This window comes from Nicotiana sylvestris, chromosome 2, assembly GCF_000393655.2.
Source record: "Nicotiana sylvestris chromosome 2, ASM39365v2, whole genome shotgun sequence".
Lineage (NCBI taxonomy): Eukaryota > Viridiplantae > Streptophyta > Magnoliopsida > Solanales > Solanaceae > Nicotiana > Nicotiana sylvestris.
In genome coordinates, this window is record NC_091058.1 from 40,677,408 (window position 1) to 40,701,763 (window position 24,356).

At 41.2% G+C, this 24,356-nt stretch overlaps 1 protein-coding gene across 2 annotated transcripts; it reads right to left on the reverse strand.

The window, feature by feature from the left end:
* Positions 1-1,588: 1,588 nt before the first annotated feature.
* On the reverse strand, positions 1,589-24,356 carry LOC104228797 (senescence-specific cysteine protease SAG12-like). 2 transcript variants are annotated; one of them, XM_070167399.1, is made up of 3 exons: positions 23,858-24,356; positions 17,215-17,777; positions 1,589-1,675 (listed from the first exon to the last, which is right to left on the reverse strand). In XM_070167399.1, the coding sequence occupies exons 1-3, from the start codon at positions 24,294-24,296 to the stop codon at positions 1,652-1,654; spliced, it is 1,026 nt and encodes a 341-aa protein (XP_070023500.1). In that variant the 5' UTR covers positions 24,297-24,356; the 3' UTR covers positions 1,589-1,651. The 2 variants fall into 2 exon arrangements, with proteins under 2 accessions (XP_070023500.1, XP_070023499.1); XM_070167398.1 differs by lacking the exon at positions 1,589-1,675 and having other exon boundaries at positions 17,010-17,777.

A 24,356-nucleotide genomic window follows, 5' to 3' on the forward strand; every position in this document is an offset into this window, starting at 1 on the left:
GCCAACCTTCAGTCTAGTGAGACACCGAGGTAGCCTTGCAGGCGTCCGCAGGCCCGGCGTCTCCTCTATCTTTTGTTTCAGTTTGTTATCTTATGTATTCGAGACAAACAATTTATATTTTCTTTCAAACGGTTGTATTTAGTACTCTTAAAAGTTCGTGAGTAATGTGACACCAGTTCTTGGGTAGAGGCATATGTTGATTCTCGCATTATTGTTTCGGCTTCTTTAATTTAAGTCTTTCGCATAATTATTTAATTTCGTTGCTTCATGTTATCACTGATAATTGTTAAAAGAAGTAATTGTTAATGAAGTATGCAGTTAAGGACTGGCTTGCCTAGCTCACATTAGTAGGCGCCATCACAACTCCCGAGGGTGGGAAATCCGGGTCGTGACAGTGGTATAAATTAGTACTGGGATTATAATCCCAAGATCAGAGGCAGCTCAACACTACATTTTGCCTAAAGCAAAAATTTAAAAGAGGCCTCAAAAGACATTCGAGGTTAAGAAATGCTTTTTCATATCTAATTCTTTAATAATCTCATTAGCTTAAGATAGAAAAATTGTTTATAAAGCACTTAAAGAATAGAAGAAGATTCTACAAAACCATAGGTATACACAAAATTGATTCAAATTGAAGTGAGTTAGACAAAAATTAAGAAGTTGAGCCCATCCACCATACATGAGGTAACAAAAGAGAATAACAAAAATAGGAAGTAGATGCAAACTTAATAATCTACAATTTTTAGTAGAAAATTTAAAAGTTTCAACAAATGATTAAAACTAATTTATTTATCGCTAATAATAAATACATAATTATTTATACTATATATAATTTGAGAAAATTTGGGGCCTTAATATTTTGGAGGCCTAAAGCCAGGGAGAAATTTAAAAATAGCCAGATTTACAACTGGTCATTCAAAAATAGTCACAGTTTCAAAAGTAATCGAAATTTAGCCACTTTTCATGTAAAGATAAATTTGAGCGAAAACACTGTTCAAAACTCGGAAAATACGCCCGTATATTATACTGGAGTTCCAGCATAAGTATGCTTAAACTCCAGCATATTATACGGGAGTTCCAGGATAACCATGCTGGAACTCCAGCATAATATGTTGGAGTTCCAGCATAAGTACACTAGAACTCCAGCATAATATACGGGAGTTCCAACAAGTATAAATGTCTAGTATAATATACTGGAGTTTGGAGCACCAGTGCTCCAGTCTCCCGTATATTATACAGGAGTTAGCAAAGTATATCGGTCCAGCATAATATGCTAGAGTTCGTAGATACACCGAACTCCTGTATATTATACGGGACCGATCTCTGTTGCTGCAAAATATTGGCTATTTTTTATGTACAAAGAGCGAATGGAGATACATCATTACAAAAACATCGTTGTATACCCATACAAGGGTGTGACATAGTTTGGGACAACATATGTAAATAAAAAAATGTATGTCCCACAATTTTGTTTGCAGTTGTGGAACGTTGATAGAGTATGCCACGTTGATCATCCATGTACTGATGCATTGCAAAAGGTGGTGGCTCCAAAAGTGCGGTAGATGGGTTTTGCATGGAGATAGTTGTCCCTTGTTTGGCCAGTTGATCTGCCACTTGATTCTGCTCCCTGTATACATGAGTCACGTGAGGGCTACCCAGAAGGTGTAGTAGGTACCTGCATTCATCAATCAAAGATGAGTAATGTGGATTATGTGAAAGAAGAGATGAAATTACCTCTATTGAGTCCATATTAACCTCCAGTGGTGTGTAATTATATTGGAGGGCGAACCTTAGTCCTTCTTGTAGTGCCGTAAGTTCCATAGAGAGTATGTTTCCCATAGGACGGGAACCCATGTATCCAAGTAACCAATTATAGGATGAGTCGCGAATTACTCCTCCAAAGCCATATTTTTTATTTGCATTATCACAGGCTTCATCCGAGTTAAGCTTGAAGTAAACTTTAGTAAGGGGGCCATTTGACATACATGTGTGATTGATGCGTTAGGGTGTGTTTATGGTTGATGCCTAAATAAAAGAATTATGCAGCTTGGCTTAATATGTGAGTGGGGTTTAGTGAGGTATATTTACCATCAAAAATAGTTTGATTCCTAGTTTTTCATAAATTCCAAAGGGTGAAGGGGATTAGGATATGGGAAGGTAGTTGTTGTCTAGGATTAGGTGTTTGCTTAAGGAGTTGGGACAGTGTATAGGAAGTATTAACATGTAATCTATCTAAATTTGCATTTGATAGGTTAATGGACAAGCTGTCCCAGATGCCTTTTGCATGTTGGCATAAGCAGAATAAATGGGGGATGGATTCCTCATATGTATGGCAGATGGGACATTGTGCATTTGGGGCAACATGGATGTTATGAAGATAACTTAAAGTGGGTAGACGATGATGGCTCATGAGCCATAAAAAGTGTATGATCTTTTGTGGTAACTGTAGTTTCCATAGCCATTGGAAAGAGGTGGTGGGTACATTGGTGGGTACATTTGAGTATAGTTTGTGGTAAAGTGATTTGACTGTGAATAGCCCAGTAGTAGTAATGCCCCAATAAATCTGGTCAAAGGTGATGGGGTTGGTGATGGTAGGCATGTAGTATTTGTTAAGTAGTTGTGTATATTAGGAGGAAATTCGAATGGAATTAGTTGAGTGTTAATGGTGTTATTAGTTAGGTAACCAGAGAGTGATGAAAGGTGGTCGTTCTGTGGCAGAGGGCCTGCAATTGAATTTCCAAGGGTTAAATTAGTGTGAAGCCATGGGTCATTCCAGAAACTAATGTGGGTTCTAGTGGCTGGATGCCACCGTAGGCCTAGTTGACAAGAGGACCACCCAAGAGTGATTGCTTTCCAATTAGAGGATATAGTTTTGGACTTAGTGGTTGTAAGGTATTTGGAGAGGATTTGTGACGACCCGAAGGGTCATCACCGTAGTTCTTCCTTGTTCCGCGCTTTCGAGGCCTTGAAAACCTCGCTTTTAGTTGCCTTGATTGGCGTGCGCAGTTCGGGCGCGTAGCCGGAAAGTTTTTATGTTAGAATATGTGAATTATGTGAAAAATTTGATGAATTTTGGAATTAATATGCATAATGTTGACTTCGGTCAATATTTTGGGTAAACGGACCCGGACCTGTGATTCGACAGTCCCGGAGGGTCCGTAGAAAAATATAGGACTTGGGCGTGTGCCCGGAATCAAATTCTGAGGTCCCAAGCCCGAGAAATGAATTTTTGAAAGAAATTATTTTTTTGAAATTTGATATGAAAATTTGAAATGAAAAGGAGTTAGAAAATATAGGTATCGGGCTCGTATTTTGGTTCCGACGCCCGGTACAAGTCTTAAATATGTGTTAAGCACTATCTGTAAAGTTTGGCTAAAAAAACGGACGTCATATGACGTGTTTCGGACTAAAAATGGAGAATTTGAGTTATGAAAGTTGAAGAAAGAAAATCATGTGTTTGAGGCTTGATCCTATGTATATGATGTTATTTTGGCAATTTGATCGGACGAGTAAGTCCGTAAGATGTTTTTAAGGTTGTGTGCATGTTTGTTTGGAGCCCCGAGGGCTCGGGTGAGTTTTGAATGGGGTCCGAGAGGTCGTGGACTTAAGAAAATGCAGGTTCAGGTGTTGCAGACACCAGCGCGGCCGTGGTCATTTCCGCGCGGTTCGCGCTGGAGCCGCGCGACCGCGATGCCTTTCTGTGCGGTCTGCGTGGCTGAGTCTGAGGGCTAGGGTTTCAGGTTAACCAGCGCGGCCGCGCACCAAAATAGTCCGGTCCGCGCTGGAAGGGTTCAGAAAAGCCCCAATTTTACTCCCACTCGGCGCTGCCGCAACACATTTTTGTGCGGTCCGTGCCAGGTCCTCAGAAAGATATACAAGTTCGGAAAATATCAGTCATTTTTCACTTTTCAAAAACACAAAACCTAAGAGGCGATTTTCCAAACAACTTTTCTTCTCCAAAATGATTGGTAAGTGATTTCTAACTTAATTTCTTTATTCCTTAACATCTTTTAACATAATTTCAACTTCAAATCAAAGATTTTAAGGGGGTGAAATTGGGCGTTTTGGGTAGAACCTAGGTTTTCTACAAATTGAGAAGTTGGACCTCAATTTGGGGTCTGATTTAAAAACAAATCATATATTTGGATTCATGGGGGAATGGGTAACCGGGTCTTGGTCCGAACCTCGAGTTTCGACCACGCGGGTCCGGGGGTATTTTTGACCTTTTTGGGAAAAACCTTGAAAAAATCTATTTTCATGCATTGGGGATGATTCATTTAGTAATTATTAATGTGATTAAGTAACTTATGACTAGATTCGAGCGGATTGGTGGTGGAATCAAGAGGTAAAGCTATACTAGAAGCGTGAGTTGAGTTTGGAGCATTCAAGGTAAGTGTTTGTTCTAACTTTGGCTTGAGGGAATAGGATTAGGATGATATTTGCTACTTGCTAATGTGGAGTATGGTGTATAGGCATGGTGACGGTTATCTATGCACCGGAGGCTAGCATGACCGTGAGTCTTGATTGCTTTTAATTCGAATAATGTGACACAAGCTCCTTGTTTATTTGATAAGTTTCATATAATGTGAACGGTTGAGAAAGAATGATTTAAAAGGAGAATGTGTTGTGAATACTCCCTTGCCGGGATGTGTAGACTGATATATATATTCTTCCTCGTCGGGATATTTTGGGTTGTTAGCTGTACCCTTGCCGGGTTAAAGGTATTGAGTTATTATTCTCCCCTGAAGGGGTCTACTATATGAAGTCAGATATTATGAACTATATTATGGGATGGTGTGGCACGCCGTCCACTTATATATGATATTATGGGACCGCGTGGCACGCCGTCCACTTATATATGATATTATGGGATCGTGTGACACGCCGTCCACTTATATATGATATTATGGGATCATGTGGCATGTCGTCCACTTATATATGATATGAATTGGGATCGTGTGGCACGCCGTCCACTTGGTTATTGGCCTCCGTTGCCGGTGACATATTGTGCATTGTGATAAAGATGAAATGGGAACGGGTGGTACGCCTACCACATGGTATATGGGAATAGGGATCGTGTGGCACGTCGTCCACCTATATATTGTTAAAAGGGATCGTGTGGCACGCCGTCCACCTATATATTGTTAAAAGGGATCGTGTGGCACGCCTTCCACCTATATATTGTTAAAAGGGATCGTGTGGCACGCCGTCCATTTATATACTATATTATGGGATCGTGTGGCACGTCGTCCACTTATATACTATATTATGGGATCGTGTGGCACGCCGTCCACTTATATATGATATTATGGGATCGTGTGGAACGCCGTCCACTATATATATATATATATATCATGGAAACCGGAGTTTCTTCTTTTTATTTCCGATATTTCATTTTTATCTGTTACTCCCCGATAGCATGTCCCCTCCCAGTTTTACTTTGTATTATCTTGTTATTGTTTTCTTGCACTTGTTGTATATATATCTGTACAGGTTAGATGTGGTAGGTACTATCTAGCCTCGTCACTACTTCGCCGGGGTTAGGCCTGACACTTACCAACACATGGGGTCGGTTGTGCTGATGCTACACTCTGTGCATTTTTGTGCACAGATCAAGGAGCAGCTTACGGACCGCAGCAGTTGGACTTCTGGGAGCTATCTTCAGTCCAGGGACTCTCGAGGTAGCCTAGCTGGCATTCGCAGGCCGAAGTCGCTTTCCATGTTTTTCGTTTGTTATTCTTGTATCAGACAAACATGATATAGTTTCCTTTTAGACATTGATTGTAGTATTCTGTAGTAGTCCGTGAGCTAGTGACACCAGACTCTGGGTAGTATTTTGGTTCAAACTTTCGCACTTTTGGTTCTCAGTTGCTTTAGATTTAAAGTCTTCCGTTTAAATTTTGTCTCGTTTATTATATTGTTTGGAAGAAAGCAGGAAAAATATTTTATATATTTAGCTTGCCTAGCTTTGATAGTAGGCGCCATCACGACACCCGATGATGGGAAATCCGGGTCGTGACAAGTTGGTATCAGAGCACTAGGTTACTTAGGTCTCACAACTCACGTACAAGCTCAGTAGAGTCTGAGGGATCGGTACGGAGACGTCTGTATTTATCCCGCAAAGGCTACTGAGTTAGGAAAACTTCACTTTGTTCGTTCGTGTCGTGCGATTCTGATTCTCAAGTATTGATCGTCCTCCTATTCTATTCTTTCGCAGATGGTGAGAACACATGCTTCCTCTTCTACCGCGCAATAGCCTGAGCCCCCAGCAGCAGCCCCTATTAGGGGCAGAGGACTAGGCCGAGGCCGTGCCATAGGCCGAGGCTGGGGCAGAGCTCAACCCCGAATAGCAGTCCCAGAGGTGGAGCCTCGTACTGACTATGATGAGGAGGTTCCAGCTCCAGCAGATCCAGTGGGCCCAGCTCAGGTCCCAGAGGGTTTCATAGCCACTCCAGTGCTTCAGGACGCTTTGGTCTGACTGGTAGGCTTTATGGAGGGCATTTCTAGAGCGGGTTTGCTTCCCGTAGCTCCAGCCACATCTCAGGATGGGGGAGGAGTTCAGACTCCCGATACTCGTACTCCAGAGCCGGTAGCTCCTCAGGCTCAGGTTCCAGCAGTTCAGCCAGCCGTGGAAGTTCAGCGAGCTGTGGTAGCCCAGCCAGGTATTGCGGCTCAGTCCAGTGATGGTGTGGCTATGTCCGCGGATGCTTTGTGGAGGCTTGATCGTTTCACCAAGCTCTTCACCACTACATAAAGTGACACTCCCTCAGAGGATGTTTAGGATTTCATATTCAGCTGTCATGAGGTTCTCCGGACTATGGGCATTGTAGAGACCAATGTGGTCGACTTCGCCACTTTTCGCTTGGCAGGATCCGCCAAGACTTGGTGGAGGGATTTCTGTTTAGCCAGGCCAACAAGGTCGCCATCATTGACCTGGAATCAGTTTTCAGAGTTATTTCTGGGGAAGTTTCTCCCAGTTACTCAGCGAGATGCTCTTCGCAGGCAATTTGAGTGTCTCCAGCAGGGTCCTATGACGGTCACCCAATATGAGACCCGGTCATTGATCTTGCTCGTCATTCCATTGTGATACTCCCCACCGAAAGAGAGAGGGTGCGGAGGTTTATTGATGGGTTGGCCCAGCCGATCCGTGTTCAGATGGCCATGAGTGCCGGTAGTGAGATTTCATTTCAGGAGGCGGCAAATGGTGCCTTCCGGATAGAGATGGCACTTGCTCAGGGAGGTGGTCCTGGGTCTGATAAGAGGCCCCGTCATTCTGGTTTCAGTGGTACCTCGTCTGGAGGTAGGGATTCTTATGGTAGAGGCCATCCTTCGAGGCCCTTTAAGTCATCTCTCTAGGCTTCTCATGGTACACCAGGTGGTCGTGGTTCTCAGCCGCAGTATTCTGACAAACAGCTCTTCATTTCACCATCAGCACCTATCAGTGCACCACCACTCCGTTATTCTCAGTAGTCGAGGGCTTGTTATACTTGTGGCGATGTGAGTCACATTGCCAGATATTGCCCTCGAGCTTCCAGCAGCTCGCAGCAGTAGGGTCCTCGCCCAATGATCCAGGCACCAGTTGCCCCACAGCCTGCCCAGCCAGCTAGAGGCGGGGGTAGAGGACATAGAGGTGGAGGTAGAGGTCTTAGAGGTGGAGCTCAGACCGCTAGAGGTAGGGGTCAGCCAGTAGCAGATCGTCCCAGGAATATGATTCAGAGAGGTAGGGCCCAGCCCCATTGTTATGCTTTGCCAGCCAGGCCAAAGGCTGAGTCGTCAGATGCTGTGATTACAGGTACTATTCTGGTCTGTGATAGGGATGCTTCTATGCTATTTGATCCCGGATCTACGTATTCATATGTGTCGTCCTATTTTGCACCCTATTTGGTTATGCCTAGTGACTCGTTGAGTATTCCTGTTTATGTGTCAACACCGGTGGGTGATTCTATTGTGGTCGACCAAGTTCATCGTTCTTGTATCGTAGTGTTTGGGGGTCTTGAGACCCGTGTTGATTTGTTGCTTTTGGACATGGTCGACTTTGATGTTATATTGGGGATGGATTGGTTATCCCCGTACCATGCTATCTTGGATTGCCATGCCAAGACCGTGACCTTAGCCTTACCGGATTTACCCCATTTAGAGTGGAGAGGGACTTCTGGTCATTGTACCCGCAGTGTTATCTCGTATGTGAAAGCTCGGCGTATGGTCGAGAAGGGATGTTTGGCCTACTTGGTGTATGTTCGTGATTCTAGCACGGAGGCCCCTTCTATTGATTCTGTGCCCGTTGTTCGGGAGTTTCCTGAGGTTTTCCCTTCAAACTTGTCGGGTATGCCGCCTGACAGGGATATCGACTTTTGTATTGATTTGGCCGAGGGCACTCAGCCCATTTCTATCCCGCCATATCGTATGGCCCCGCCGGAGTTGAAAGAGTTAAAGGAACAACTGCAAGATTTGCTTGAGAAAGGTTTCATTAGACCTAGTGTTTCGCTTTGGGGCGCACCGGTATTATTTGTGAAGAAAAGGATGGTTCGATGAGAATGCGCATCGATTACCAGCAATTGAACAAGGTTACAATTAAGAATAAGTATCCACTGCCGAGGATTGATGATTTATTCGACCAGCTTTAGGGTGTGAGGGTGTTCTCGAAGATAGATTTGAGATCTGGTTATCATCAGCTGAGGATTAGGGCATCTGATGTCCCTAAGACAGTATTTTGTAATCGGTATGGGCATTATGAGTTTTTGGTCATGTCATTTGGGTTGACCAATGCCCCAGCAGCATTTATGGAATTGATGAACCGAGTGTTCAGGCTCTATCTGGATTGGTTCGTGATTGTTTTCATTGACGATATTCTGATATACTCCCGCAGTCAGGAGGAGCATGAGCAGCACCTCAGAGTGGTTCTTCATACCCTGAAGGGTAGTCAGTTGTATGCTAAGTTCTCAAAGTGCGAGATTTGGTTGAGTTTGATCGTATTCCTGGGTCATGTCGTATCAGCAGCAGGTATTCAGGTAGACCTAAAGAAGATAGAGGCAGTCAAGAACTTGCCTTGACCAGCTTCAACTGCAGAGATTCGGAGTTTCTTGGGGTTAGCAGGTTACTATCGTCGGTTCGTGGAGGGGTTTTCATCCATTGCAGCCCCTATGACCAGATTGACCCAGAAGGGTGCCCAGTTCAGGTGGTCGGACGAGTGTGAGGCGAGCTTTCGGAAGCTCAAGACGGCTCTGACTACGTCACCGGTATTGGTTTTGCCCACTGGTTCAGGGCCATATACGGTCTATTGTGATGCGTCTCGTGTTGGGCTTGGTGCAGTGTTGATGCAGAAAGGAAAAGTCATTGCTTATGCTTCGAGGCAGTTGAAGATCCACGAGAAGAATTATCCGGTTCATGATCTCGAGTTGGCAGCCATTGTTCATGCCCTGAAGATCTGGAGGCATTACTTATATGGCGTGACGTGTGAGGTTTACACTGATCACAAGAGTCTTCAGTATCTGTTCAAGCAGAAAGAGTTGAATTTGAGGCAGAGGAGGTGGTTAGAGTTGCTAAAGGATTATGATGTTACTATCTTATACCACCCGGGGAAGGCCAATGTGGTGGCCGATGCATTGAGCAGGAAGTCCGCCAGCATGGGTAGTCTTGCTTATATTCCAGTCAGCCAGAGATCGCTTGCTTTGGATGTTCAGGCCTTGGCCAATCGTCTTGTGAGGTTGGATATTTCTGAGCCTAGCAGAGTGTTAGCTTGCACGGTTGCTCGTTCCTCACTATTAGAGCGTATCCGCGAGCGGCAGTTTGAGGATCCCCATTTGTGTGTCTTGAGAGACACGGTGCAGTGTGGAGGTGCCAAGAAAGTAACCTTAGATGATGATGGTGTATTGAGATTGCAGGGGCGAGTTTGTGTGCCCAATGTTGATGGGATTCGAGAGTTGATCTTAGCAGAGGCCTACAGTTCTCGGTATTCTATTCACCTGGGCACCGCAAAGATGTATCAGGATCTGAGGCAGCACTATTGGTGGTGTAAGATGAAGAAAGACATCATTGTGCATGTGGCTCGGTGTTTGAATTGTCAGCATGTTAAGTACGAGCATCAAAGACCTGGTGGTCTATTTCAGAGGATTGCACTTCCCGAGTGGAAGTGGGAGAGGATTACGATGGATTTCGTTACTGGACTTCCGATGACTCGGAAAAAGTTTGATGCAGTTTGGGTCATTGTTGATAGGCTGACCAAGTCAGCGCATTTTGTTCCTATTGCAGCCACCTATTCGTCCGAAAAGTTAGCCGAGATTTATATCAGGGAGATTGTTCGCCTTCATGGGGTGCCGCTATCTATCATTTCAGATCGGGGTACGCAGTTTACCTCGCATTTCTGGAGAGAGGTTTAGCGAGAGTTAGGCACCCAGGTTGAGTTGAGTACAACATTTCATCCCCAGACGGACGGTCAGTCCGAGAGGACTATTCAGATTCTTGAGGACATGCTCCGAGCCTGTGTCATTGATTTTGGAGGCTCGTTGGACCAGTTTTTGCCGTTAGCAGAGTTTGCCTACAACAACAGCTACCAGTCCAGCATTCAGATGGCTCCGTATGAGGTGTTGTATGGTAGGCGATGTCGGTCTCCAGTTGGATGGTTTGAGCCGGGAGAGGCTCGATTATTGGGTACGAATCTGGTTCAGGAGGCCTTGGACAAGGTCAGGATTATTTAGGATAGACTTCGTACAACTCAATCCAGACAAAAGAGTTATGCAGACCGCAAGGTCTGAGATGTTGCTTTCATGGTTGGGGAGAGGGTATTGCTCTGTGTATCGCCTATGAAGGGCGTGATGAGATTTGGGAAGAAGGGCAAGCTCAGACCTAGGTTCATCGATCCATTTGAGATTCTTGATCGTGTGGGAGAGGTGGCTTATAGACTTGCCTTTCCACCTAGCTTGTCAGCTGTGCATCCCGTGTTTCATGTATCTATGCTCCAAAAGTATCGTGGAGATCCATCGCACGTGTTAGATTTCAGCACTGTCCAATTGGAAAAGGATCTGTCATATGAGGAGGAGTCGACGGCTATTCTAGACCGGCAGGTTCAACAGTTGAGGTCGAAGAGTTTTCCTTCGGTGCATGTTCAGTGGAGGGGTCAGCCTCCTGAGGCATCGACCTGGGAGTCCGAGTCCGATATGCGGAGCCGTTATCCTCATTTATTTCCCGACTTAGGTACTTCTTTCTTTTGTCCGTTCGAGGACGAACGGTTCTTTTAGAGGTGGAGAATGTGACGACCCGAAGGGTCATCACCGTAGTTCTTCCTTGTTCCACGCTTTTGAGGCCTTGAAAACCTCGCTTTTAGTTGCCTCGATTGGCGTGCGCAGTTCGGGCGCGTAGCCGGAAAGTTTTTATGTTAGAATATGTGAATTATGTGAAATATTTGATGAATTTTGGTATTAATATGCATAATGTTGACTTCGGTCAACATTTTAGGTAAACGGACCCGGACCTGTGATTCGACGGTCCCGGAGGGTCCGTAGAAAAATATGGGACTTGGGCGTGTGCCCGGAATCAAATTCTGAGGTCCCAAGCCCGAGAAATGAATTTTTGAAAGAAATTGTTTTTCTGAAATTTGATATGAAAATTTGAAATGAAAAGGAGTTAGAAAATATAGGTATCGGGCTCGTATTTTGGTTCCGACGCCCGGTACAAGTCTTAAATATGTGTTAAGCACTATATGTAAAGTTTGGCTAAAAAAACGGACGTCATATGATGTGTTTCGGACTAAAAATGGAGAATTTGAGTTATGAAAGTTGAAGAAAGAAAATCATGTGTTTGAGGCTTGATCCTATGTATATGATGTTATTTTGGCGATTTGATCGCACGAGTAAGTCCGTAAGATGTTTTTAAAGTTGTGTGCATGTTTGGTTTGGAGCCCCGAGGGCTCGGGTGAGTTTTGAATGGCGCCCGGGAGGTCTTGGACTTAAGAAAATGCAGGTTCAGGTGTTGCAGACACCAGCGCGGCCGCGGTCATTTCCGCGCGGTCTACGCTAGAGCTGCGCGACCGCGATGCCTTTCTGTGCGGTCCGCGTGGATGAGTCTGAGGGCTAGGGTTTCAGGTTAACTAGTGCGGCCGCGCACCAAAACAGTGCGGTCCGCGTTGGAAGGGCTCAGAAAAGCACCAATTTTTCTCCCACTCGGCGCGACCGCAACACATTTTTGTGCGGTCCGCGCCAGGTCCTCAGAAAGGTATACAAGTTCGGAAAATCTCAGTCATTTTTCACTTTTCAAAAACACAAAACCTAAGAGGCGATTTTCCAAACAACTTTTCTTCTCCAAAACGATTGGTAAGTGATTTCTAACTTAATTTCTTTATTCCTTAACATCTTTTAACATAATTTCAACTTCAAATCAAAGATTTTCAGGGGTGAAATTGGGTGTTTTGGGTAGAACCTAGGTTTTCTACAAATTGAGAAGTTGGACCTCAATTTGGGGTCCGATTTAAAAACAAATCATATATTTGGATTCATGGGGGAATGGGTAACCGGGTTTTTGTTCGAACCTCGAGTTTCGACCACGTGGGTCCGGGGGTATTTTTGACCTTTTTGGGAAAAACCTTGAAAAAATCTATTTTCATGCATTGGGGATGATTCATTTAGTAATTATTAATGTGATTAAGTAACTTATGACTAGATTCGAGCGGATTGGTGGTGGAATCAAGAGGTAAAGCTATACTAGAAGCGTGAGTTGAGTTTGGAGCATTCGAGGTAAGTGTTTGTTCTAACTTTGGCTTGAGGGAATAGGATTAGGATGATATTTGCTACTTGCTAATGTGGAGTACGGTGTATAGGCATGGTGACGGTTATCTATGCACTGGAGTCTAGCATGACCGTGAGTCTTGATTTCTTTTAATTCGAATAATGTGACACAAGCTCCTTGTTTATTTGATAAGTTTCATATAATGTGAACGGTTGAGGAAGAATGATTTAAAAGGAGAATGTGTTGTGAATACTCCCTTGCCGGGATGTGTAGACTGATATATATATTCTCCCTCGTCGGGATATTTTGGGTTGTTAGCTGTACCCTTGCCGGGTTAAAGGTATTGAGTTGTTATTCTCCCCTGAAGGGGTCTACTATATGAAGTCAGATATTATGAACTATATTATGGGATCATGTGGCACGCCGTCCACTTATATATGATATTATGGGATCGTGTGGCACGTCGTCCACTTATACATGATATGAATTGGGATCGTGTGGCACGCCGTCCACTTGGTTATTGGCCTCCGTCGCCGGTGACATATTGTGCACTGTGATAAAGATGAAATGAGAACGGGTGGTACGCCTACCACGTGGTATATGGAAATAGGGATCGTGTGGCACGCCGTCCACCTATATATTGTTAAAAGTGATCGTGTGGCACGCCGTCCACCTATATATTGTTAAAAGGGATCGTGTTGCACGCCGTCCACTTATATATGATATTATGGGATCCTGTGGCACGCCGTCCACTCTCTCTCTCTCTCTCTCTCTCTCTATATATATATATATATATATATATATATATATATATATATATATATATATATATATATATATATATATCATGGAAACCAGAGTTTCTTCTGTTTATTTCCGATATTTCATTTTTATCTGTTACTCCCTGATAGCATGTCCCCTCCCAGTTTTACTTTGTATTATCTTGTTATTGTTTTCTTGCACTTGTTGTATATATATCTGTACAGGTTAATTATGGTAGGTACTGTCTAGCCTCGTCACTACTTTGCCGGGGTTAGGCCAGGCACTTACCAGCACATGGGGTCGGTTGTGCTGATGCTACACTCTGTGCTTTTTTGTGCACAGATTAGGGAGCAGCTTACGGACCGCAGCGGTAGGACTTCTGGGAGCTATCTTCAGTCCAGGTACTCTCGATGTAGCCTAGCTAGCATTCGCAGGCCGAAGTCCCTTTCCATGTTTTTCGTTTGTTATTCTTGTATCAGACAAACATGATGTATTTTCCTTTCAGACATTGATTGTAGTATTCTGTAGTAGTCCGTGAGCTAGTGACACCAGACTCTGGGTAGCATTTTGGTTCAAACTTCCGCACTTTTGGTTCTCAGTTGCTTTAGATTTAAAGTCTTCCGTTTAAATTTTGTCTTGTTTATTATATTGTTGGGAAGAAAGGAGGAAAAATATTTTATATATTTGGCTTGCCTAGCTCCGATAGTAGGCGCCATCACGACACCCGATGGTGGGAAATCCGGGTCGTGACAGGATTACTTTAGCCCAGTGTGAGGATGGGGATTGAAAAAGTCATCATGCCAGAGATCCTAGTAAGACATTATTTTTATGATGGGGGTTTTGTATACCCAGTCCCCTATGTTCTTTAGGTAATTGGACAGTTGCCCATTTAATAAGGTGTAATTTGCGTTTCTGAGGTGTAGTACCCCATAGAAAATTTCTTTGATAACGTTCAAGATTGTTAATGACATTATTGGTTATTTTGTTTAATTGCATAACATGATTAGGCAGGCAGTTGAGTGTAGCTTTGATTAAAGTAGTGCGTCCTGCCATTGATAGAAAGTTGGTTTTCTATCCTGCTAGCTTGTTTTTAAAATTGTCTAGTAAATATTGGAAGTGGTTTGGAGTTTGTTTTGTGTTAAAAATAGTGTAACCAAGGTATTTGCCAAAATTTATACCTTCCTTCATATTGAATAGCTGAGTAACACTGTCTCGATTTTCCTTGGTGGTATTTTTGGAGAAGAATATTTTTGATTTAGTACAATTAATAGTCAAGCCAGATAGTGTTGTGAGGAGATTAAGGGTGTCTATAATGGAGTTCAAGCTCTTAATGGTTAATTTAGAGGTAATTGTAATGTCATCAGCGAATAGTAAATGTGATATAGGATGTCCTTGTCTTGATATTTTGATAGGGTGCCATCTGAGGTAATCTACCTCTATGTGGATTTTCCTGGTTAACATTTCCATGCATAATATAACTTTTATTTTGTTATCTTTGAATTCCATGCTAATTCTGGAAACTAGAATTTAGAGCCGTCAATATGGGCTTGACCCGTTGAGATGGGCTGGGTTAGAATTTTTGGGGCCCATTTAAAAATGAGGCTTTTAAACCCGACCCGAGTAAGCTCGAGGCCCGTGAGGCTTGTGTGACGTTGGGTTGGGCCGGCCCGTGGGCCTAACAAAAATACGTAGTTAAAATGTATAAAATATAAAAAGTATATGAAACAAAAATAACATGAAAAACATCCCAAGCTTAAAGTTTATTAAGCTCATCATATTAAAAGATCAAAGTCTTAAAACGTTAATTAGTGTTAAAAATTTAATTATTCTTAATATTTAACTAATTAATATTATATACGAATTATAGATGTAGATGAAAGTGAAGATGTTAAGACAATCTTCTCACAAACGGATTCAAATGTGTTTGATGAAGATGATGTGTTGGATATCCCATAAGCGTATGGACGTTCTCTTTAATACTTTTATTTGAGTTTGACTTTTAGTGAATAAAATATAGTCTTGTCTTTTATTTTTTTAGTGGTTATTGTGATATATTGGAGTAGTATAAAAATTATTAAGTTTTGTGAAATTTTTCCAATAAGATTTTTTTAGCTTTTAAATATTTATCTTTTTTATGTTAGAACTTAAAGAAAAAATATAAAATTATATTTTAAAAAAATAATGGGTCGGCCCGTGGGGTCCCGCAGCCCACATAGGGTTAGGGTGGGCTGACCATTATAAGGCCCATCAAAATAGTGGGCTATCCCAGCCCAGCCCGTCAATTGCTAAAGCCCGCGTGAGCTGGGCTGGACTAGCCCGACCTTGCCCAAATTGACAGCTCTGCTAGAATTTTAAAGAATTATTCTAACTTTTTTTCGACTAAATGACTGTATTATAGGGTTCATTATACATGCCAATGAGTAAAAACGAACAAATCACAACCACACACTTAAGTAGGAGCCGTTGTCTTTATAACGATCATCTTGAAAAAGTAACGGTGGGTGGAAAGCAAGGAATATATAAATTGATCTCAACCTTTGCTATTTAAGTTTTAATTAAATCATCATTATATTAAATTGGGTAGTGAAGTATAAGATTAATCCAAGTCAGCACATTGAAAAAATGCCAATTGGCATTTTAAAATATAATCTAAATAGATTTAGACAAATTTATAAGGATTAAGATAAATTAGATTTGATCAAATTTAATTTATGGTAGAAATCAATTAAGATTGACTCATATTTTTATAGTAAATAGATTTTTGAAAGCTTTCCAAAAATAAGAATTTCTATTTTAATATTTACTAACCACATGATCCATTTTCTTATATTAAATAATTTTTAAAATTTTGAATTTCATAGTAGGTAAGAGAATATATAAAAAGAAAAATAGAGATATTGTGATACTTTGAATTAGTTTCAGAATAATAAATTAAATAATTAATAAAAATATTAGTGATAGAATAATTAAATGATAAAAGAGTTCTGAGTAAGAGGATAAACCCGTAAATACATTAAATTTTCAAGAATTAAAAGATCTATATGTATCAGTGATTATTAAAAAGATAATAATCAAGACATTAAGTCAATTGGTAAGCTAATAAAAGATCGCATGATAATATTACAATATTAAGTGATGAATAATACAATACTCTAAGCAATGAACAAAAGAAAAAAAAAATGGATAAAAATATAGAAGAATAAGACTTATTTGAATTTGAGACGATAAATAAAGTGTTAATAAGAAATTTATTAAAATAATGTATATGTTCAAACAAATAGATCACAAATATGACATGCGTGCTTAATATTCTTTAATATGACAACAAAATAAAATATATCTCTCTCTATATATTTATATATATATAAATCCAATTGATAACTAATAAAAAGTCACGTTAGTAAATGTACAATACTAAATAGTTGATAATTTAATAAAAAATAAAATAAGGAAAATACAATTTATTTAATTATCATATAATGTGTATCTTTTGATTTTATATAGATTGTGTTATATTTTCGTACACTACATTAAAAAATAAAATAGCAACTAAAATTTATTAAAATAATATAATATTTCAGATCATAATTTTATAATATTAATATTCTTTCAAATTATCCGCGCATCGCGCGAGTTCTTACACCGGTACTTCATTTAAGACAAGCTAATTAACATTGAAATTATTGGAACCCACTATTTTTTTCGAACAATTCAAACAGTTGGGAAAGAAGCAACCTGGGCAATGCCACAATGGCCACCTTCATCCCCAGCATCTCTAACAATTTTCATGTATCCTTCCTCACCCCATGTAGTCCCCCATGAGTTCTTGATTAGCCAATAATTTGTACCATCTTCACTTGTTCCATAACCTATCACTGTGACTGCATGATTCAGCGTAGGGTTGCAACTCCCATCATATATTCCACTTCCATACAAATGAAACTCACTATTAGCAGCAATACCAACAGATATTGGTTGATTAGCTACAGCTTGCAGTAACGCGGACTCGCTTATTGGTTCTACTACTTTATAACCACTGATTTTCACTGCCGGTGAGGATAATTGTTCTGTGCTGCAAACGCTTTTAATTTGTTGATAAGGATAATTAGTCTCGGTGGTGATGCCGCCACCATTTTGAAGTAAGAAGTCGTAGGCTGTTGTCATTAGTCCACCATCACAACCATTATTCTGGGTAGTGCAATCTAGAAGTTCTTGCTCCGAAAGTGAGATTAGTTCATTGTTTGCAATCTGATATGCTCCTTCTATGGCTGCGACCGCAGAAAACGCCCAACAACATCCTGGAATGATATGTAAGCCACTTGTGTTAGATGGGATAGTAGCGGATGTAGAAATTGTGTCCAGGAGACTAAAAAAAGTAGTTTTTTTTTTTAATCTATATACACAATATAATTTTTTTTGACAAATTAAGGAGATTCAGTCAAACCGTAAACATAGCTGTGCCATTAAATAGCAGAGACACCCTTTAGAAAGAGGTGTCTCTAATTATAATACTGCTTGAAAATAATATAAAGTACGTAAATATAACACTACTAGAAATTCGGTAAATACCAACCAAAAAAACCGACCAACTTTGGTCGGTTATGGCCAATTACCGACCAAAATGCGACCAAATACGCTTGGACGGTATTTTGATGGTCGTTTTAATATACCAAGCAAAATTGGTCCGAAATTACTGACCAACGTTGGTCGGTCAATTAAATTCAAAAAAAAAATATTGTAAAAAAAACAACCAAAGTTGGTCGGTATTTTAATTATGTAATCAAAAGATTCACCATCTGGGAATCGAACCGGGGTGTGTACTATGGTAGGATACTATTCTACCACTAGACCATTGGTGAATTTTGTTTTAAGATTGTCTTATTTTTTATTTATACTCTTTAATTGTATTTTCTCACTAAAATAACCGACCAAAGTTGGTCGGTTTTATTAAAAAATAAAATTTAGTCGGTTTTTTAAAATGACCGGCCGAATTTACCGACCAAAGTTGGTCGGTTTTTTAATATTAATTTTTATTTATTTTAATTGCAAAAACCGACCAAAGTTGATCAGTTTCTTGAAAAATAAATTTCGCGGGACTCAAAAATAGTTTCCCACATTTTTGCGCCAAAGAAAATCGACCAAAGTTGGTCGGTTTCGTAAAAAAAATTAAAAATTAAAATATTTTGAAACCGACCAACTTTGGTCGATTTTTGGCCGATTTTGACCGACTAAAGTTGGTCGGTTTTTGCCGTAGCGATACTAATTTGATACACGATCGAAAGAGAACTTACATGGAACCAATATATATATAGTTCTAAACCCAAAAATCACTATAAGTTGAATTGTGAGAGTAGGCTGACATAGCTCGTGTAAAATACTGCTTAAGCCGCAATTAGATGGGAAAATTTTGATAGGAAGTTGTTAGCGGAAACGTAAAAGAAAGAACACAAGATTTAACGTGGTTCGGATCAAAATAATCCTACGTCCACCAGAGAACAATTGTCCTTTTAATATTAACAAAGGAAGGGGAGATTTCCCAATTACACTTAAGAGAATTTCTCTCTTAACTCTCTACTCACTACAATGTATTGTATTATTTTGGGATGATTTCTACAAGTGAAGGAGTGCATCTATTTATAGAGGTAAAGACCTCCTCTTGATGTCATTGCTGACATCAAACTACCTCCTCTTGATGTCATGGGTGACATCAAAGGAGGAAGCTTCCTCCTAGCATCCACACCAACTCTTTCCACCAACTCTTCCAATTGGCATGCCATTGTTGACTAAACATAAACCAACATTTTCAATCTCCACCTTGGTTTGCGTTTCGAGCGTGTGAACAACTCTGGCCAAAACTTCTAAGCTTACTGGGCAACCCCGTTGTAAGAAACAAGAAGAATCAAACCATTGTTGAACATGCCACCTCCACCTAGCAACTGTTCTCTTCGGAGTTGCATCAGTTGATGCACACCCCCGCCAAGTCCTTGCAGTGTGCAAACTTAGCGAGCGGGACTATCTTGGTCAACATGTCTGCAGCATTATCATCTGTGATAACCTTCACGACCTTGATAGTTCCCTCATCAATAACATCTCGAATAAAATGAAATCTGACATCAATGTGTTTAGTGCGCTCATGAAATCTCTGATTTTTCATTAGATGAATAGCACTCTGACTATCACATCTAAGAGTTGATTCCAGCTGAACTAAACTCAATTCCGCTACTAAACTTTTCAACCAGATAGCTTCCTTTACCGCCTCCGCTGCTGCCATGTATTCTGCTTCTGTCGTAGACAAAGCGACAATCGACTGCAAAGTCGACTTCCAACTGACGGCACTGCCAACGAGGGTAAAGATGTATCCAGTTGTGGACCTTCTTCTGTCAAGATCTCCTGCATAGTCAGAATCCACATAACCGAGAATTGAAATACCTGTACCACTTTTTCGAAAGGTAAGACCAACACCAGAAGCTCCTTTGAAATATCTCAATATCCACTTGACAGCTTCCCAATGCCTCTTTCCTGGGTTGGACATGTATCTACTTACCACACTTACAGATTGAGCAATATCTGGACGTGTGCATACCATAGCATACATAATACTACCAACTGCACTGGCATAAGGAATCTTTGACATATGCTCCACCTCATCCTCGGACTGAGGCATTTGTGACTCTGAAAGTTTAAAATGAGGAGCTAATGGTGTACTTACAGGCTTGCACGTTTGCATATTGAATCTCTCGAGAACCCTTTCAATATACCTCTTCTGAGAAAGATGTACAACATCGTCTTCTCTTGAAATCTCCATACCAAGGATTTTCTTTGCAGCTCCTAAATCCTTCATGTCAAATTCCTTACTCAATAGTTTCTTCAAAGCATTTATCTCTGTAATGTTGTTAGCAGCAATAAGCATATCATCAACATACAACAGTAAATAAATCATTGAGTTACCAGACATCTTCTTGTGATACACACAACTATCAAATGCACTCCTTGAGAATTCATGTGTAGTCATGAATGCATCAAACCTCTTGTACCACTGTCTAGGGGATTGCTTCAAACCATACAAAGACTTCTTTAGTTGGCATACGTGATCTTCTTTTCCCTCAGCTAGGAAACCTTCAGGTTGATCCATATAGATTGTCTCTTCTAGATCACCGTGTAAGAAAGCAGTTTTGACATCAAGCTGTTGAAGCTCCAAGTCAAATTGTGCAACCAATGCTAGTAGCACGCGAATTGAGCTATGCTTCACGACCGGAGAGAAAATCTCATTGTAGTCAATTCCCTCCTTTTGGCTGAAACCTTTTGCAACCAATCTCGCCTTGAACCTAACATCTTCCACTTCAGAAATTCCCTCTTTCTTTCGGTAGACCCACTTGCATCCAACTGTCCTCTTCCCCTTTTGTCTTTTCACTAAGACCCATGTCTGATTCTTGTGAAGAGACTCCATCTCTTCAGTCATGGCTAACCGCCATTGTGCGGCATCCTTGCAAGAAGTTGCTTCAATATACGAGGAGGGCTCCAGATCTTTAATCTCTTCTTGTGCAGCTACGAACGCATATGCAATCAAGTTTGCTTGATTTATAAGGCGTTCCGGTTCTCGTGTTTGCCTCTTCTCCCTCCCCTTCGCAATTGTGTATGGTTCATTGACAGCAAGTTCTTCAACGCCTACATCTTCTGACTCATCTTTAACCTGAGTCTCTTGATCCTTTTCCTTGGCAAGCTCCACCGGAAGCTCCACCTGCTCGTTGTTCTTGTTTCCTGAAAACTCCACGGAAACTTTACGGGGATCAAGTATAGAGGATTCATCGAAGGTGACATCTCTACTAACTATAAATTTGAGTAAAGACAAACACCAAAGTTTGTACCCTTTTACTCCATCCACATACCCTACGAATATGGCCTTCTTAGCCCTTGGTTCAAGCTTTCCTTCATTAACGTGATAATAAGCTGGACACCCAAATACTCGTAAGTATGAATAGTTAGAGGGTTCACCTGACCATACCTCATTCGGAGTCTTAAAGTCAATTGCCGATGCTGGAGATCGATTGACAATATGAGCAGCAGTGTGAACTGCTTCAGCCCAAAATACTTTGGACATTTTGGCTTGTAGGAGCATACAACGAGCCTTTTCAAGAAGAGTTCTGTTCATTCTCTCGGCAACTCCATTCTGCTGTGGGGTATGCCTGACAGTCCTATGTCTTGAGATCCCATGAACCTTGCAGAATTCATTAAACTCTTCATTGCAAAACTCCAAGCCATTGTCTGTGCGAAGATACTTGATTTTCCGCTCCATTTGATTTTCAATCAAAATCTTCCACTCTTTAAATGCTTCAAAAGCATCACTTTTTGCCTTCAAAAAATACACCCAAACCTTTCGTGAGAAATCATCAATAAAAATGAGAAGATACCTCTTTCCGCCCTTCGATGGAAGTTTAGAAGGACCCCATAAATCTGAATGGATGTAGTCTAGCACTCCTCTTGTCTTGTGTTTGCCAGTGCTGAAGCTGACCTTCTTCTGCTTCCCTAGAACGCAGTGCTCACAGAAGTCAAGCGTGCTGATCTTCTCACCTTCCAAAAGTTTACGATTGCTCAACATCTCCAGTCCACGTGCGCTCATATGACCCAGTCTCATGTGCCATAGTCTTGCCTTGTCATCATTAGATAACTGCACTGTAGATGCATTTGCAGAGCCAACAATGGTGCTTCCGGCCAATGTGTAAAGGCCATTCTCCAGCTTGCCTTTCAGCATGACTAAAGAACCTTTAGTCACCTTCATAGTTCCTGCTTCGCTCATGTACCTGTAGCCTTGTTCATCCAGAGTACCCAAGGAGATCAAATTCTTCTTCAGATCAGGAACATGACGGACTTGTGTAATAGTCCTCACGATTCCATCATGGCAGCGAACCCGAACTGAGCCAATGCCAACTATTGCACAAGTTGCATTATTGCCCATTACTACGGTTCCTCCACTTTTCTCGTAGCTGCTAAACCAGTCTTTTCGGAACGTCATATGCAGAGTACAAGCAGAGTCTAACACCCATTTGTTTTCATAACTACTATTATTATTACACGATGTTGTTAGTACATAATCATTATCAAAATTATGTACCTGTTCAACTGTAGATGCACTCGCCTTTTCCTTGGACTTTGACATTGGGCAATCTCGTTCAAAGTGCCCCTTCTTGCCACAACCCCAACACTCTGTATTCTTCTTGTTCACACGAGACTTTGATCTGTGCTTTGATTTGGTCTTTCCCTGTTGGCTAGTCCGGCCTCTTACAAAGAGGCCACTTGCCTGGTCATCTCTATCTCCTTCAATGTGCCTCCGCACATCACTAGAGTTAAGTGCCTGCCGCACTTGCTCAAGCTTGATAGGCTCCTTGCTATACATCATTGAATTCTCAATATCACGATATCCTGAAGTCAATGAAAATAGCAAAGCACATGCAAGCGTCTCCTCCTCCCTTTTAATTCCTGCAATCTGTAAGTCCATGACAAGTTTATTAAACGCATCTAAATGATCTTGTAACGAAGTACCTGACCCCATCTTAAATGTGTGAAGACGCCGTTGTAACAACATTCTTGTTGTCACTGATCGGTCTTGGTATAGCCCTTCTAGCTTTTCCCACAACTGTTTGGCCGTCTCTTCGGTACCCGTACTCACTTCACAAAGCACGTTAGGTGCAAGGGATAGTTGGATTGCACTCAATGCATCCCCTTCAATCTTCTCCTTGTCGGGAGCTGATATATCCGTAGGATACTTTCTGTCAATAGCATGGATTGAACCTTCCCTCCGCAGTAACGCCATCATCTGGATCTTCCAGATATTGAAGTTGTTGCGTCCATTGAATCTATCAATTTCAAACTTCATGGAACTCATATTTGCTTGTTCTTCCTCCTTGGATCGTTAAAGGATCCTGTCGCTCTGATACCAATTGTTAGCGGAAACGTAAAAGAAAGAACACAAGATTTAACGTGGTTCGGATCAAAATAATCCTACGTCCACCAGAGAACAATTGTCCTTTTAATATTAACAAAGGAAGGGGAGATTTCCCAATTACACTTAAGAGAATTTCTCTCTTAACTCTCTACTCACTACAATGTATTGTATTATTTTGGGATGATTTCTACAAGTGAAGGAGTGCATCTATTTATAGAGGTAAAGACCTCCTCTTGATGTCATTGCTGACATCAAACTACCTCCTCTTGATGTCATGGGTGACATCAAAGGAGGAAGCTTCCTCCTAGCATCCACACCAACTCTTTCCACCAACTCTTCCAATTGGCATGCCATTGTTGACTAAACATAAACCAACATTTTCAGAAGTATTGGGTCAAAGACAAGTCAAGTGTGAAAATAGGAACAGAACTGACTTACCGCATTGACCTTGATCCTTGATTCCTGTGACACTGCCGCTCTCTCTCCAGTCCATGCTAAGAGGAATATCAGTCAGCTGGCTATCATATTTAAAGGACGTTGTAGCATTTGATTTTTTCTGGAATGAAGTGTCAAGCCCCGTATATGATGCCAGAAAGTCCTCAGTGGTGAGATCAGCATATTTATTGATGGCTAACCTATAACGTTGAGTTCCATTCTGATTGAATGATTCGATAAACTCAACGTTTTCCTTAAATATTTTGAAATGGCGTTCTTTTTCTATCTCATCTTTGTATTCACGACCATGACGAACTATCCATTTCTCATGCCTTTCCTGCATGGATAGTTCTTGTAGGTCACGGGATGTAACTTTGAAAGAACATAGATTAAGAATGGTAAAAAGGGCAAGACCAACTTTAAGGCAAAAATTGAAAGCCATCTAATGATGTAGGAACTATATCTTAATTAAGCCGAAAGAGAGAGGTTAAAGGAATGAATA